General features: G+C 34.4%; 3 protein-coding genes across 4 annotated transcripts; 1 reads left to right on the forward strand and 2 right to left on the reverse strand.

The window, feature by feature from the left end:
* Positions 1-198: 198 nt before the first annotated feature.
* LOC116131664 (bifunctional bis(5'-adenosyl)-triphosphatase/adenylylsulfatase FHIT-like) lies at positions 199-1,308 on the reverse strand. Of its 2 annotated transcripts, none has more exons than XM_031417422.1 (4): positions 1,170-1,308; positions 843-932; positions 608-706; positions 199-491 (listed from the first exon to the last, which is right to left on the reverse strand). In XM_031417422.1, exons 1-4 carry the CDS (start codon positions 1,299-1,301, stop codon positions 375-377), a joined length of 438 nt encoding a protein of 145 aa, XP_031273282.1. In that variant the 5' UTR covers positions 1,302-1,308; the 3' UTR covers positions 199-374. The 2 variants fall into 2 exon arrangements, with proteins under 2 accessions (XP_031273282.1, XP_031273220.1); XM_031417360.1 differs by having other exon boundaries at positions 786-932.
* A 2,648-nt stretch (positions 1,309-3,956) lies between these two features.
* LOC116124918 (bifunctional bis(5'-adenosyl)-triphosphatase/adenylylsulfatase FHIT-like) lies at positions 3,957-6,748 on the reverse strand. Its single transcript, XM_031410700.1, has 5 exons — positions 6,601-6,748; positions 6,384-6,494; positions 5,172-5,318; positions 4,281-4,379; positions 3,957-4,191 (listed from the first exon to the last, which is right to left on the reverse strand). Exons 1-5 carry the CDS (start codon positions 6,703-6,705, stop codon positions 4,075-4,077), a joined length of 579 nt encoding a protein of 192 aa, XP_031266560.1. The 5' UTR covers positions 6,706-6,748; the 3' UTR covers positions 3,957-4,074.
* Positions 6,749-8,962: 2,214 nt separating this feature from the next.
* Positions 8,963-11,563, forward strand: LOC116128143 (putative disease resistance protein RGA4). The gene has a single exon (XM_031413867.1). It carries the CDS (start codon positions 8,963-8,965, stop codon positions 11,561-11,563), a length of 2,601 nt encoding a protein of 866 aa, XP_031269727.1.
* Positions 11,564-16,488: the final 4,925 nt, after the last annotated feature.

The following is a 16,488-nucleotide window of genomic DNA, read 5'->3' on the forward strand; positions in this document are numbered from 1 at the left end:
AATGATTTATCTTCATATATGGAACTTTCATTTTAATAATGAATTGATATAAAAAATAATTTGAAGATATCAGATAAAATGACACAGATTTTGAGTTAATATTTTTTATCTATAATTCCATTTTTTTTTTTAATCATTTGTGTGAGTAATTATTTTGTGTTAACAACCAAATTATGACTAGTTTAGTACCTTCATTTCTTGTGTTGCAGAACCATTTTCAGTCTATTGCACAAACACAAGGAGATTATTTTAGGGTTATATAAGTGTACTAACAAACCAATCAAACTCGAAATGAAGTTATATAACGTAACCCTATTAATAAGAAATTGTGATCTTATTAAATATTTTAAACAAGTTGAAGTTGACATAAAATGTCACAGGAAAAGTGGTCTGTATGCATTTGCTTCTTGAATCCTCTCCTCAGAGCTTCTGTCCTTCCTTTCCTTTTCTATATCAAGTTTTCGCTTTAATTCCTTCTCCTTCTCATCTATCTGCACCATCATTGCAGCCAATTTAGTGATCGAGTATTTAAGCAATATATATATATATATATATATATATATATAAAATAAGCACCAAGGGAAATATGTACATATAGCCATCTTACAGCTTCATAAATGTCATCATTCCTCTCAAAGTCGCCAATTTTCCTTGGGAGAATATGGATGTGAACATGGGGCACAGTCTGCCCAGCCTCAGGCCCATCCTTCAATAAAAATTGACTTAGTTTTAATTGGCAGACTAAACATTATATTATATAAGAATCTGATAAATGGCTTGATTACTTGAATATTGAAGGTGAGTGATGAAGCATTGTGGTAGGACTCAAGTTGTGTTCCAACCTTCTGTGCGGTGAGCCATAAATCACAAGTCTCTTCAGCAGTTAGATCAGCAACCCTCTTCACTTCACGCTTTGGGATGATTAGCACATGTTCATTTTTATGTTAAGTCAAACACAATCAAATTCAAACCCACAAAACAAAACATTTATCAGCAAATTATGCCCTGGTTTTCAAACAAAAGAGTTCACTAAAAGAATGTTTATTCAGAACCAACATGTACATGATCGTTCAAAAAGGATATGACCTGCAAACAGCAAAAAAAAAAAAAAAAATGATCAAAACAGGAAGATATAAATTAAAGTTAAAGAAGGAGAAAAACAGTAAAGTACCAGGAAGAGCAGGGCGCAAGTTGACCATGGCAAATGAGAGTTGGGTGGTATAAAATACATCCTTTGCATCGATTTTGTGAGGACCAAACGTATAATAACCCTCCATTGACATCTCAGCTCTGTTGCACATTACTATTTTTATAAATGAAACTATCANACATGTTCATTTTTATGTTAAGTCAAACACAATCAAATTCAAACCCACAAAACAAAACATTTATCAGCAAATTATGCCCTGGTTTTCAAACAAAAGAGTTCACTAAAAGAATGTTTATTCAGAACCAACATGTACATGATCGTTCAAAAAGGATATGACCTGCAAACAGCGAAAATAAAAATGATCAAAACAGGAAGATATAAATTAAAGTTAAAGAAGGAGAAAAACAGTAAAGTACCAGGAAGAGCAGGGCGCAAGTTGACCATGGCAAATGAGAGTTGGGTGGTATAAAATACATCCTTTGCATCGATTTTGTGAGGACCAAACGTATAATAACCCTCCATTGACATCTCAGCTCTGTTGCACATTACTATTTTTATAAATGAAACTATCAGTAGCACCAGCAATACTGTTGATTATGAAGATATGTTCGGTTAAACCTAGTCAACTTTACTTGCCTGGGAGGTGAAGATAAAACGACAATGTTTCGATGAGAGCGAAATGAACCACCACCGGCAGCTGTGGGCGACCACGATACAGCGTTCAGCTAGCTACACCTTGAGTCCTTTATTATTCACCTCCATTCAACCCTCTTTATATATAGGAATAACAAGAAAGAAAAATATAAAAGTAAAAGCAAATGACCACTTTTTGGTGGATAATTCCTGTGACCCTTCATAGGGTATTATGTCATTTGCATACTATTGCCACATGATTTTTTAATCATTAACTATCCATCACATTCATGAGGAAAAAAATATTTATAAGTGATGTAAATGAATTATTTGGTCATATAAATAACGTGATAGCCAATAATATTTTAGATTTCTACTGCAAGTTAATAAAAACACCAACTGGTTTGTTCTATTGAAAATCGTAAAGGTATAAGTTTGAATTCCCTTAAGGCTAAAAGAACAAGAGGAGAATCTAACATGGTTTTCTAAATTCAAGTCTTCACGATTGCTAATAGGAGGGCAACTAGAGTTTGTATCCGATCGATAGTTCTAAGATCTCGAAAGATTAATTAAAGTGCGTGTAAACTGACTTGAACATCACCGATCATCCAAAAAACAAAAAAATTTCATCAACATAATAGGTGGCTTTTTCACCCTCCAGATTTATACTCCACTGGATATTTATTCTCAAGCCCTCGAGTATTTCTTATCAAATGTTCAACAAATATTTTCAAGTGCTAGAGTACTTTTTTAGGGTTTAGGGTTTAAAAAACAGGCATTAATTTTTTATTTTTTATTTTTTCCAGTTTTTATAATTCAATGGTTCAATTTATATTGGCATGTATGTTGGAGAAAACTTACATTGACATAGATTTTTGGAAAATATGAATGAGCATGAACGGCAAACTAAACTGATGGTAAATATTCAATAACTGATTACCTAATGGGATAGGAGTAAGAGAAAAGATTATTGTATAGAATTGTTTCATAGAAGATTTGGTATTTTAATACAATGCAACAACTCTTAGCACTAAAATTCAACCAAAAAATATAGAACCTTGACTTCAGCTGTTCAGCACACCAATATTTTCTACATATATAGAACTAAACAATCAGATACAAACAAGTTAAAAAATGAAGCATATATCATCATAATCTCAAGTGGTAGCCTCCACAATTTAAAAGCAATATAAAGAAATGCATCTTGGAAACCATCCAAAAAGAACAAACTAAACATTGAAAGCAACAATTCAACAACTTTCGGCATAAATATTAATATTAGGAGTCAAATCATGGGCTAAGTTTGCCCATAGTTTTTTATAAAAAGAAAAAGAAAAATGCATGATCCCTTTTAATTTTCCTAATAATTTCTATTAAATTAAACCACCAATTCTGTGGCTGTTGGGGGTGTTAGAAATTTGTGGAAAAATTTAGCTGGTCTAACAGGCCTAATTAAGCCCAACATGAAACCAAGGCAAATTAAAAGACAGTTATTATCCATTTAACCACAACTTTGAAGGTTGATAAAGAATGGCAAATTAACTATAAAAGACAAGCCTCTATAAATGCCACTTATAATGACATTATTCATATACATTACACAAAAACTTAACAATAATACTACACATACTCTCATTACAATCACTTAAAACTTTCTTAAAAAACAAATCACCGATTTAAGTATTAAGAGAGGTCACATTGTCAACCCACTGACGCCCACTATGACATTAGTTGTTTTAGATACAACCGTGAATGCTTGCTTCTGTATATGATAAATTGGATTAGTAAATTGAAACTTGCAAACCTACTTCAAGCTTAAGGTCCACTCTTCGTTTATGCATTTCTAAGATCTAATATGAGTGATTTTATTTAAGTTAACTCGGCATAAATTCATAACATGCTTCACTTCTGCAACTGGTTATCAACTCAAACATTAATTTTACCATGAGAAGCTATTTCATGCCTGCAGACAATTTTCATATATTCAAAATAAAGATGACTTTAAATACGATAACCAGGCTGCCAAATCAGTTTGTACACAAGAATTTGTATACTTAAGTTATGTAATACTCTGAACAATAAACATCCGTAAGACTCATGAGTCATCAGTCTCATAGATGACGACGGTTCAGGCATTCTACTCTTGTCAGACTATCCTCACCCACATAAAATGTGAAACGGAAAAATACCACTTTACTGTTATTTTCATTTTTTATCTTTCAACACAAAGTTGAGATAAGTTTATGCTAACATAAGTGTCCAGGGAAGTCGGAGGTAGCTTTGGTGCATATCTACACAAAAAGTGATCTGAATTTATCTGCCTCTTGTGCCATCTCCTCAAAGCCTCTGTCCTTCCTTTCCTTGTCTAAATCAAGTTTCTGCTGCAATTCCTTCTCCTTCCCATCTATCTGCACCATGAGAGCAGGCAAAGTAAACTATTTACATAAAGGTTGGGTGATAAATCATGAAAAAGCATTAAAGAAAATATCCATCTTACAGCATCATAAATCTCATCGTTCCTCTCAAAGTCACCACTTTTCCGTGGGAGAATATGGATGTGAACATGGGGCACAGTCTGTCCAGCCTCAGGCCCATCCTAAAATAAAAACAGAAATTTAGTTTAAACAGACAAAAATGACAGAACATAAGTTTATCCAACCACAGCAACACTAGGTTGGGAGATTGAATATGAACTCATGCACTGCACATGTGCTTCCATTCTAAGAAATATCATGCAGTTACATTGCCCCAACTTCAGAACAGAAGGCAGCGCCTTCAGTTTATAGTTATCACATCAAACATCATTTACTTGATATTCTAAGCAGAAAACATCTACTATAAATTGCAAATAGAAATTCACGATTCAAACAAAATCCAACTAAAAGTGACTTGTATGTCCATTTATATTGTATACACATCCTAAATTGAAATTCTTTACAAGATAATATATGAAGATTGTCTAACATAAAAAGTTAACAGTTCATTAGTAAATCAATGAAACCAATGAAAATTCTCTATGAAATAAGAGCTAAGGGGACACCTCGCCAAATAGATAAGTTGACAGAAAACTAAAAAGATTCAGCACATTACTAATTGTTCTCTTCAATTAAGCATCCCCCAGTAAATGCTAATTTATAGGCAATACAAACAAGAACATGAAGAAAATAAATAAATAAATGCTAGAGAGAAAAATGTGAGCAAATAAAACATAAGATCAAAGAAAAGAATCCACTTAAAGAGGTTCACAGCTATTGACTTTCATTACAGCCGTACCATGGAAAATATCTTGCCAAATAGAAATCAGTATGGTTCACATTTCATAGAAGCATCTAACACAAGACACAAGTAGCAAGCATGCAAATAAGAATCCGCTAGAGATTGGTCTTACTTGAATAGTGAATGTGAGAGACGAAGCTTTATGGTAGCTTTCAAGTTGTTTGCCAACCTTCTGAGCCATGAGCCATAAATCACTAGTCTCGTCAGCAGTCAGATCAACAAGACGTTTCACTTCACGCTTTGGGACGATAAGCACATGTACATATGTTAAGTCCACTGAATATACCATACTTGCAAATGCAGAAGTATACATGTGCAAGCAACCGCACACAAACCCAGAAGCAAAATCATACACAACCATGGAAAGAAAGCTAATCAGGTTTCTAGTGTAGATCAGAATTCTGGATCTGACTAATCAAGTGTTGTAGTTCTCTATTTTCACCAACCTCTAATACTATATACAAAACAAATTGTAGCATTTAGATATGTAACTTAGTCCTATAGTTTTATCAGCTATCATACTCAACAAATGTACACACATAAGCACCATTAGAAATTATATTCAAGGCTGTGGCACAGGTTCTGCCTTAATGAACTGATAGGTGTATAACAGTTAAATATGTGCTTCCACCTATCACTTAGTTGGCAACTAGTAATACCTGCACCAGCTTACTTTGTCCAGATATATTATCTGTAACCAAAATATATTATATATTTCAGAGGCCTGGAAGAGAAAGATCATTTCTGATCGAGCCGTGATATGCTTATAAAGTCTACCAAACCAGCAAACCAAAGTTATATCAGGCTCCAACTAATACATCCACAGCTGAGGGTACAGATTATCTTTTTTATCTAGCCTAACACGTCATAATGGGAGAATAATGCTGAGATATACATCCCGCAATTACCGGCTCCTGCTTAGGACTAGACGCAAGATTTTACTTTCGAATTGCCGCCTGAAGGAATTCATACTATTTGAGAAAAGGGCTCTATATATATAGTCATTACTCAAATCAAGAAATGTCTAATGGCCTCTATCTCGCTATGTGTTACACATACATTTTAAAAGTGAAGACTCAATTGTTATTTCCAGCAATCAAACGTTTTGAAGTCATCATTGCTTAATTATATGAAAAACACAACAACATTCATCAAATTCCACTAAATAAAATTTAAAATCAATACCAAATAATTCAAAAAAAATAAAATAAATAAAAGGATATGACCTGCAAAGAAAAAACAGAAATTAACCCAAAGTAAGAGACCGATGCACACATAAAAGCAACAAGAGGCAATTAAAGAAAGGAATAAAAAAGAATAAAGTACCAGGAACAACAGGGCGCAAGTTAACCATGGCAAAGGAGAGATTGGTGGAATAGAATACTTCCTTTGCGTCGATTTTATAAGGGCCAAACTTGTACGCCTCCGTCGACATCTGAGTTCAGTTTAATAAAAATATTATTCATAGCAAATTGTCATTAACACCATTGTTGAATAATTAAGAAGAAGATGCAGTCAAGGTAGTTGATTGATTTACTTGCCTTGATTGTGGAGATGAAACGGCAGCGTTTTGATGGGTGTGAAATGTACCACCACCGACTGCTGCTTGCAAATGCGATGGTGGACTGCAGCAATACCTTTACCATTCACCTGCTTTCTCACGTCTTCTACGAGAAATACTTAAAATTAATCATTTTTGTGAGGATTTATTTATTTATTTATATTTTTTGAAAATAACGTTTTAGCATTTTTTTTTCTTTAACATTAGTTCGGATTTCTTGGAGTGTATTTGGTTTATCATTTTGGATAGGATTTTAGGAATAATATTGGATAGTTGGATAGGATTATAATTACGATAATAGAATTTGCAGAATATGTGTTTGATAGAGTATTTTAACCTTAATATTTGTGTTGAATATTTGATTAAAGTGGAAAAATATCAGTGAAGAATAATAAAAAAACTGAGAAAAATAAAAGCCAACGGTAAAAAAAAAGTGGGAAATGTCAGTGATAGAAAGCTGAGAAAAATAAAAGGCAATGGTCAAAATGAGAGTCAGAAAACTGTCAAGAAAAATATTTTGCAGATTAGATTGTGCAAATAATAAAACAAACATTATTTGAAAAATCAGATCGAGAATATGGATAATAATACTGAACCAAACATAGCCTTGAATTTTGATTTTTTTGGGAAAATTACAGCAACCTATTTTTCAAAATACAAAATTAAACAATAAATTGTTAAAGTAAACGTAAAAATGTCTTTAATAATTATTTCTTTGCAATTTTATTTTTTACCCCTTTTAAAAATTCTAAACTATTCTCTTTAAACCTTTAAATCCCTAAATCACCCTCCCCTTTAACATGAAAACCTAATTCATCTTCTCTTTCATAAAAATAAACAAATATATATATATATATATATATATCACATTAATTACAGAAATTATTTTATGAGGTAATTATGATTATAACTAAATAAGCGTAAAATCAAATTAAAAAGTCTAAGTACAAATATATAACCGAATAAGCGCATGATTAGCCTAAGAAAATTAGAATTCGTTAACATTTACACAGAATGCATATTAAATTACAGAGCACACACATTTTGGGCCCGTGCCCTGTTTAAGTCATATATAGGTCTGATTGATTTTTTTAATTAGAATGGATAATATTATGGACCTATGATTTTATTTGGGCTTTTCTTCAGTTTGATTTAATTGGGCCATCTATAGCCTGTAGAATTGTGGGCCCAATGGCATGGGATAGTTGAGGCCTGCGTGGCCTGAGCTGATTAAGTTTGTTTTGGGCCTATTTTGTTTGGATTCCTGAACTGTGGGCTGGGCTTTTATGCTGGCCGGAAATTGTACAAAATGTAAGAGATAGAATAGACTTGGGGCCATGACCTCATGAAAGAACAAGGCAATGCAACTATGGTTAGTATTATAACAGTTTTTTTAGAATTTTTTAAAGTTAAATTATATATAAGTGACATAAACTAAAATTTATAACAAGAATTTAAGTATTATTTTTTCCAACCATGAACATGATATTAAAAATTATACTTTAAAATGATATAGAATGAAATGAGTAATAATTATTTACTATACATGTTTTTTGCAATCGAATTATTGTGTGTTCTGTATTTTGATTATGTTGAATTCATAGATGATATTATTATTATTATTAATTTTGATATAGCTCTAGTTAAGCCTTTTAAGTTCACCAGTGACTGAATTGTTGAGCATTGAGTTAAAGGAGAAATCAGTTAATGTCTACGAAATGCTTTTATTGAAGCTTTCTTTGAAAGTTGTAAAGAATGCTGAATGTGAAGGTCCAGAAAATCTATTTACAGTTTTATTAAACAAAAATAAATCAATTCAGCCATGGTATATTCCGAAACTAAAGACAAGAGGGTTGGGGACATAAAGTAAAGGATGTATACTTAAATTAAACTTGCTGCTTAAATTTGTTATAAACAATACAAAATGGAATTAAAAAGAAAGAATACGCCACACACACAAGACGTTGGAATTTGGAAGCTTTTCCTATTTTAATATATGCGATCAAGCAATATTTTCAATGATAATTAAATGTTGATCTTATTCAAAACTTTAATTAATTTACTTACATTTAGGACAAAGAATATACAAAAACTAAAAACAGGAAAGGGACAAAGAATATATACTTATCTTCATGCAAGGCACGAAATCTTAGTATGCAATTATTCTCAGGAAAGTTTCATAAATAAGTTTGAAGAATATAACATTATCCCCTCAACATTAGTTTCAAAAATCAAGGCTGAAGAAACCCACCAACTATTATAGAAACTCTCAAATATAGATCAGCACTTGCATAATTGCATTGATAGAAGAAACCCCATTGTCTTTAATTTCGGAATCTACCATGGCTGAATCGCTGATTTTTGGCCTCGTTGAAAAGTTAGGAACAGCAGTTTATCAACAAATATCATCCGTATGGGGTGTGAAAGATGAGCTGAAAAAACTCAAGGAGACATTGTCCTCTGTGAAAGCTGTGCTTTTAGATGCTGAGGAGAAGCAAGCTCAGAGTCACCAGTTAAGAGATTGGCTGCAAAAGCTCACCGATGCCTGTTACGATGCTGAAGATGTTCTGGATGAGCTCGAGGTTGAAGTTGTTCGGAGACAAGTTCTTGATCAGCAGAGCATTGGAAAAAAGGTACGCTACTTGGTATCGTCCTCAAATCCACTTGTTATTCGTTACATGATGGCACGTAAAACAAAAGAAATTAGAAAGCGGTTTGATGAGATTGCAGCTATTAAGACTAAATTTCATCTCACTGAACGAAATGAAAATAGGCGTGTTGTGAATAGAGGAAGGGAAATGACACATTCCTTTGTAGTTGCTTCAGATGTTATTGGTAGAGATGATCATTTAGAAGAGATCATAAAGCTAATAATAGACCACTCAAATGATGGTCAAAACTTGTCTGTCATTCCTATTGTGGGCATTGGAGGACTTGGAAAAACCACTCTTGCAAAATTGGCCTACAATGATGATAGGATACGTAATCATTTTGATTCAAGAATGTGGATCTGTGTCTCGGACGATTTTGGTTTGAAACAATTAATGATGAAAATAATCAAGTCTGTAACTGGTCAAAGTCATAGTGAGTTGGATACGGATGAATTGCAGAAGATGTTGAGAGAGACTTTGAATGGTAAGAGATACTTACTGGTTATGGATGATGTTTGGAATGAAGATCGTAGATCATGGATTGAATTGAAAAATATTTTGTTAGAAAGTGGTAACGGGAGTGTGGTCTTAGTAACCACACGTAGCGATCGTGTTGCCTCAATTATGGGCACAATGAAAGATGTTAATGGGTACAACCTAGAAGGTCTTTCCAATGAAAGCTGCTTGTCTTTGTTATTGAAATGCGCATTTAAGGAAGGGCAAGAGAAACAACATCATAACCTGATTAAAATTGGAGAAGATATTGTGAAAAAATGTGGCGGAATTCCTTTAGCAGTGACAACATTAGGAAGCCTACTATATTCCTCAACTGATGAACATGATTGGACATATGTGAGGGATAATGAGATTTGGAATTTAGATCAAAAGAAAGATGACATTTTACCTGCTTTAAGATTAAGTTATGATCAATTGCCATCTTACTTGAAACCATGTTTTGCCTATTGTTGTATGTTTCCTAAAGATTATAAGTTTGCGAATTTTGAATTAATTCAATTCTGGATGGCCCATGGGCTTCTTCAATCTTCTACCAAGAATCAAGATCTAGAAAGTGTTGGCATACAGTATTTAAAGGAATTAGCATCAAGATCTTTCTTCCAAGATTTTGAACTACAGTATGGTTTTTATACATTTAAAATGCATGATTTGATGCATGATCTTGCCATGTCATTGATGAAAAAAGAGTGCTTAATATTGAACTCAGGTGACCAATGTTTTACCAAAACAATCCGACATTTGTCTTTGATTGATGTTGATACACACAAAATAAATCTTCCAAGCTTTTTATCCAATTTAGGTCAATTGAGATCCTTTAATTCATTTGCAGACAATGGAAAGGGAGCTATCCAAGAATTCATTGAATCGTGCATTTCAAGGTTCAAGTTCGTGCGGGTGATTAAATTAGATAACCTTGAAATTGACATATTGCCCAAAAGAATTGGTGATTTGAGGCATTTAAGATACCTCAATATATCAAATAATAACATAAGAAAACTCCCTAATTCCATTTGCAAGCTTCAACATTTGCAGGCTCTAATTCTTGGTGGTTGTGAAGAATTAGAAGAGTTGCCGGCAGATATTAGGTACCTAATTAACCTCCAAATGTTTGTGTTTACCACAAAACAGAGGTTTCTATCAAAGAATGGAGTTGGGTGCTTAAAATCTCTTCGGTTTTTGGGAATTGGCGAGTGTATGAATTTAGAATATTTATTTGAAGATATTGGTTATCTAAAAACCCTTAGATCACTATTTATTGTAAGTTGTCCGAATCTAATCTCATTACCACATGGTATAAAATACCTAAACTCGTTAGAGACTTTGATGTTGGTTGATTGTGAAAAGCTTAATCTCGATTTGAGCATGGGAACAGAAGGGGAAAACAACCATCAATACCTCAATATCCCTAGAGCTCACCTTCGAGTGCTTTGTATTGGACAATTACCACAGTTGGAGGAATTGCCACAGTGGCTTCTTCAAGGTTTAGCAAACACTTTGCAGAGTTTGAATATTGAAGATTGTTCCAACTTCAAGGCGTTACCAGACTCAATGCAGGATCTCAAATCACTTCAAGATGTTCATATTGCGGATTGTCCAGAATTGTCATCTTTGCCCAAGGATTTTAATTGTCTGATTGATTTGAGAGAATTACAAATTGAAGATTGTCCTTACTTGTGTGAAAGATGCAAACCGGAAACAGGTGAAGATTGGCCCAAGATTGCTCATATCCCCAAGATTCAACTTGATGGAAAGATTATCACATCAACCAAAAATTAGGTATGATTAATCCGTCTCAGTCTTCTTCTTCAATTAATAATTAGGAAAATTTGTCATTAAATACTTATTTGGTTCAAGTCAAACCTTCAATTAACAATCGATTGATTTATATGAATTTAAAAAATGAAAGTATTTGAACTGCTAAAAATCCAATCTATTCTTAGTTTTTCCTTACTTTCGTTAACTTTATTACATTTATATGTACTAGGAGAAGCTTGAATGGAATAACAAGAAAAGCTGGTAAGTTTTCAAGCGTACAAAAAATTCAATTTCAATTGAAATATCTGTATTTTAAACTCTAATCCTTCCAACTGACAGGAGGAAGGAACCATACGTTTTACTTCTTCTCTAAACTTTAACCCTTCAAATTGTAAATCTCTTGGTTTTGGATGTTATAATCCTCAAGATGGTCATTATAATTGAGCTAATTTGTATTTCAAACATATATGCAGCTCTCATGGAGTTTCGGCCGAATCGTTCACTTTGTAGAAGTATGTATTCCTCTAGTTTGATTCAACATCTTATGTTTACAATTATAAATAGCTTTGAACTGTTTACCTATGTATAATAATTTTATTTGTTCAAACAACTGTATGCAATTATGTTTGTAATATATGGATTCAGAAAATAAGAAAATACTCAAAATGTTTAATTAAAAAGAAATGAAACTCAAACATGGAGACAATAAATATTGTCTGATATTGTGTGTGGTTACTGTCCTATTTGCATAACAAAAAATATATGAAGAACAAATGGATTCCCGTAACTCTCTTTTCATGGAAATATTATTTTAAGATTAGATGGACTAATCAACAATTTTCTCTTTCTTATTTATTTTGAAAGTTTTTATCTAGTTGGCTAATCATAAAATGGATTCCCTACCACTATTGTCAATATATATGTTGTTAGATTGTCTTTTGAGAAACACTTAGAAGAGTTAACGACGTATTCCCAACCAAGGTTTGACGAAATCCCAAGTTGATACCCTAGGTTATATTTATTCTAAATTCCCACCCTAAAAATAATAGTGTTAGCAATTTTTAGGGTTTAGAGGGTGCAATTACCATAATGCCCTTAACCCGAAATTAATAAATTGTATTTTAACCCCTAAATTAGTAGAATTATAAAACTTATCATTTTATTTTCAAATTATGTCAAAAACACCCTCGTCACTACACACTCTCGTTGAAAATAACCTGATCTGGGCTGTTTCCGACGGCGTCGAACCCTGTGGTCACCTCCATCACCTTCCCTATAGTTCGTCATCCAAAACCCCTCTAGTTCCCGACTCATTGGCCCTTCCAATCGTCGGCGTCGTTAGGCTTAGGGCTTTGGTGTTCTTCGCTGGATTCCGAACGATTCTGTCGGTGAAAATCCAATTGGACACCACCATTACAACCACCGTCTCTAAATCTATAAAACCCCCATGTCCCCAGCAACCGTTTCGTCGTTATTCGCCGACCGAGAGCTTGTGTTCATTGGCCCTTTTTTGGTGAAGTAGTGGACGACAAACATTGAGCTGCTGTGGCTGGGAAGGTTAGGGGTTTTGTAGGGGAGGATGCGAGGAGTCAAATGGTGGTGGTGGTTAGAGTTTTCGCCGTTCAAAACGATCGAAAACCGACAAAAACGAGTGATGAGAGGTTGTGAAAGGTATCGGTTTGTAGAAGGGAGGATGGGGGTTCAAATGGTGGTGACAATGGTGATTTTGGGTGGAAGAATCGCCGGAAAAAGGGCAAAAAAACATCGAGGATACCGTCTACTAATGTGCACCGAAGGACTATTAGAGGCAGCGGTCTGCTAATATGTGCTGCCCATGTAAAATGACCAATTTACCCTTTTACTGTTATATCAAACATTTTTTCGTCACTTTAAGGGTGGGAATCTGGAATAAATGTACATGGGCTACCAACTTGGGATTTCGTCAAACCTTGGGTGGGAATATGTCGTTTACTCTACTTAGAAACTTAATTTATGTTATCCTTAGTCCTAGCATTTGGTTTTTAAGTATACCAATGATTAGAAACCCGATTGGACCAGTCGAATCAACTGATCCGACCAGGAATTGGTCCCAACTCTGGTCCAATTTAACCAAAAATATGGAATTTGCCTATGATCGGATTAGACCGGCGGAACAATAACGAACTGCCAGTCCAACCAACCCAGTGACAAAACCGGGTCACAAAGATCAAAATTCATAAATTCATTCTTCATTCTTCCCTAGTCCTGTGCAAGAAATCTTCATCTTCATCTTCTCTTACCTCACATCATCTTCATTCTTCATCCTCTTTTACTTCATATCATCTTCATTTTTCAAAAATTTTCTCTCATATCCTATACACTGTCGCCACTTCTGCCAATAGTTCCAGGTGGTTTTCTGCCAGTTTTTATATCAAAATCGGTAGAAAACACTTCCCCAACTCTGATTCTTCAATTTCCTAAGGTTGATTGTCGATCTACCAACTTCACCAGTTCCACACTCACCAAGTGACTCTCTCAACCCCACCATTAGCATCACCCCAAATGGATACAGACCCTTCATATCCTCAATAATCAACTCACACATAATCAAATCAGTCTTTGCCTTGGCGTCTCTCATCCACGGTCGTCCAACACTGTACTCTTACCCACTCAATGGTTACCTGCTGAAAGATGGTACTATATCTCACCAGACTCTCAACAATCAACATACTTTAGCATTAACAATCTCAGCTCACCCGTACACCGAGCCCACATGTTACACTCACATTTCTCATGACCACAATTGGAATGATGCTATGGCTACAAAATATACAGCCTTGATAAAAAAAATGGGACATGGAACCTTATACCTCCTCCCTCTCATGCTTAACCAATAGGATGCAAATGGGTGTACAAAATAAAACTCTGTGCTGACAGCTTTCTCGAACAATACAAAGCCCGACTGGTAGCAAAAGGTATCTATCGGCACCACGGTATTGACTACACAGAAACTTTCAGTCTAGTGGCCAAACCGGTCACCATTCGCATTGTCCTAGCCCTAGCTTATTCATGACGATGGTTAATTCACGAACTTGATGTTTCCAACACTTTTCTACATGTTCATCTGAATGAGGAAGTCTACATCGTACAACCTCAAAGGTTTATAGACGCAACAGGTGCCATCATGTGTGTCATCTCTGACGATCACTTTACAAGCTAGCTCAAACAATCTCATAGAGCTTGATACCAAAAGCTCAATTTGTATCTTACAAGCCGCAGGTTCAAAATTTCTAGTGAAGACTCCTCACTATTCGTCCTTCACACTACTGAATAGATTATCATCATTCTTGTATATGTAGACGACATCATTCTCACCAAATCCCCTACAGCACCATCTTCCAGTCTACTACAATCCTTTCAAAGAGAGATCACTATCAAAGATTTGGGCCCTATCCATTATTTTCTTGGAATAGAAGTCTATGCACCTACTACTTTACACTGGCAATCTGTCAAGTGCATTTTACACTATCTAGTTGACACTCCTTGCCTTGGCCTACGACTTACTCTGAGTCCATCAACTACTTTGCACGGCTTTTTTTTATGCTAGTTGGGTTGGTGATCGTGATGACTGTCGATCCATTGGTGGTTAATGTGTTTTTCTCAGTTGCAACCTTATCTCCTGGTGTTCCAAAAAACAATGCATAGTTGCTTGCTCAAGCACAAAGGCCGAGTACAAGTGCCTTGTTGACACCACTACTAAACTCATATGGATTGAATGTCTCCTGCATGATCTCCACACTCTCCCTCCTCATCCACCTACGCTTTGGTGTGACAACCTCTCGGCATTATACCTCATGGCGAATCCAATTTTCCATGCTCAGACCAAGCACATCGAGATTGACTATCATTTCATTCAAGAACGACTAGCATGAGGACAACTTTCTATTCACTTTATCTCTTCAGCTAATTAGCTAGCGAATATCTTCACTAAAGGTCTCTCGTCTACACGTTTCAAGTTGTTGAGATCCAAGCTGATGGTTGGAACAATTTGTTCCAACCATCAGCTTATGGGGGGATGTTGAGTGAGCTCAAAACTACCTCAACAGGAAGTGCAGATTTCTCTCCCCAGAATCAGAAGACCAGTTTAGCAAATCAATTAAAACCTGTAATCTACATTCCACAATATCTGCAACTTTGATTGTATAAGATTACATCCTAAAGTGTATATAAACACACTTATACTTGACATGTAGAGCAAAGGAAAAATCATCAACACATTCATATTTCTCTCTGAATCTAATCTCTGTCTCTTTTTTCTTCCTCCCCATCTTCCATTCTGAATTTGTGTTTCCTTTTAGTTATTTATTTTCTTTAATCAATCCTTATTTCAAACTCTTTTAAAACTCAGAACTTAATAAATATTGAAAGACTAGTATAAACTCTTATACTCAATTTCGTGAATCCTTGTTACTGGAAACTAACAACGAACTAGAGTAATGGATTTTGAGTCAAACACTCAAAATATTCACAACAAATTCTTAAGCGAATAACTTTTAAGAAGTATGTCCTAACTCTAACTTCAAGTTGCCTTTTATTTATTTATTTATTTATTTTTTGTCAGTGGGTGCTGCGAAAGAACCTACTTTACGGGGAAAAAAATTATATATACTTTGTCTCTCCTTCAACAATTTCTTCTCCTTCTGTACTCTCTATCTGCAACTTTCCTATCATAAATTGTTACTCCCGTCTTCATAATCATTACTAACTCATAAATGTACAACACCATAATTAACTCATAAATTTACGTTCTCATTTAAAAAAAAAAAAGTGGGGGTTGACGATAAAATAAGTGGGTTCAGAAATTACTTCCCTTTATTTTACTTACTTTTATCATTACAATTCTACCATTCTTTATTTTGAAGATGGGACTCTTGAACAAATTAATAGGGTTGGCAAATCACTTCTCT

Source organism: Pistacia vera, unplaced genomic scaffold, assembly GCF_008641045.1.
Source record: "Pistacia vera cultivar Batoury unplaced genomic scaffold, PisVer_v2 Contig100, whole genome shotgun sequence".
Taxonomy (NCBI): domain Eukaryota; kingdom Viridiplantae; phylum Streptophyta; class Magnoliopsida; order Sapindales; family Anacardiaceae; genus Pistacia; species Pistacia vera.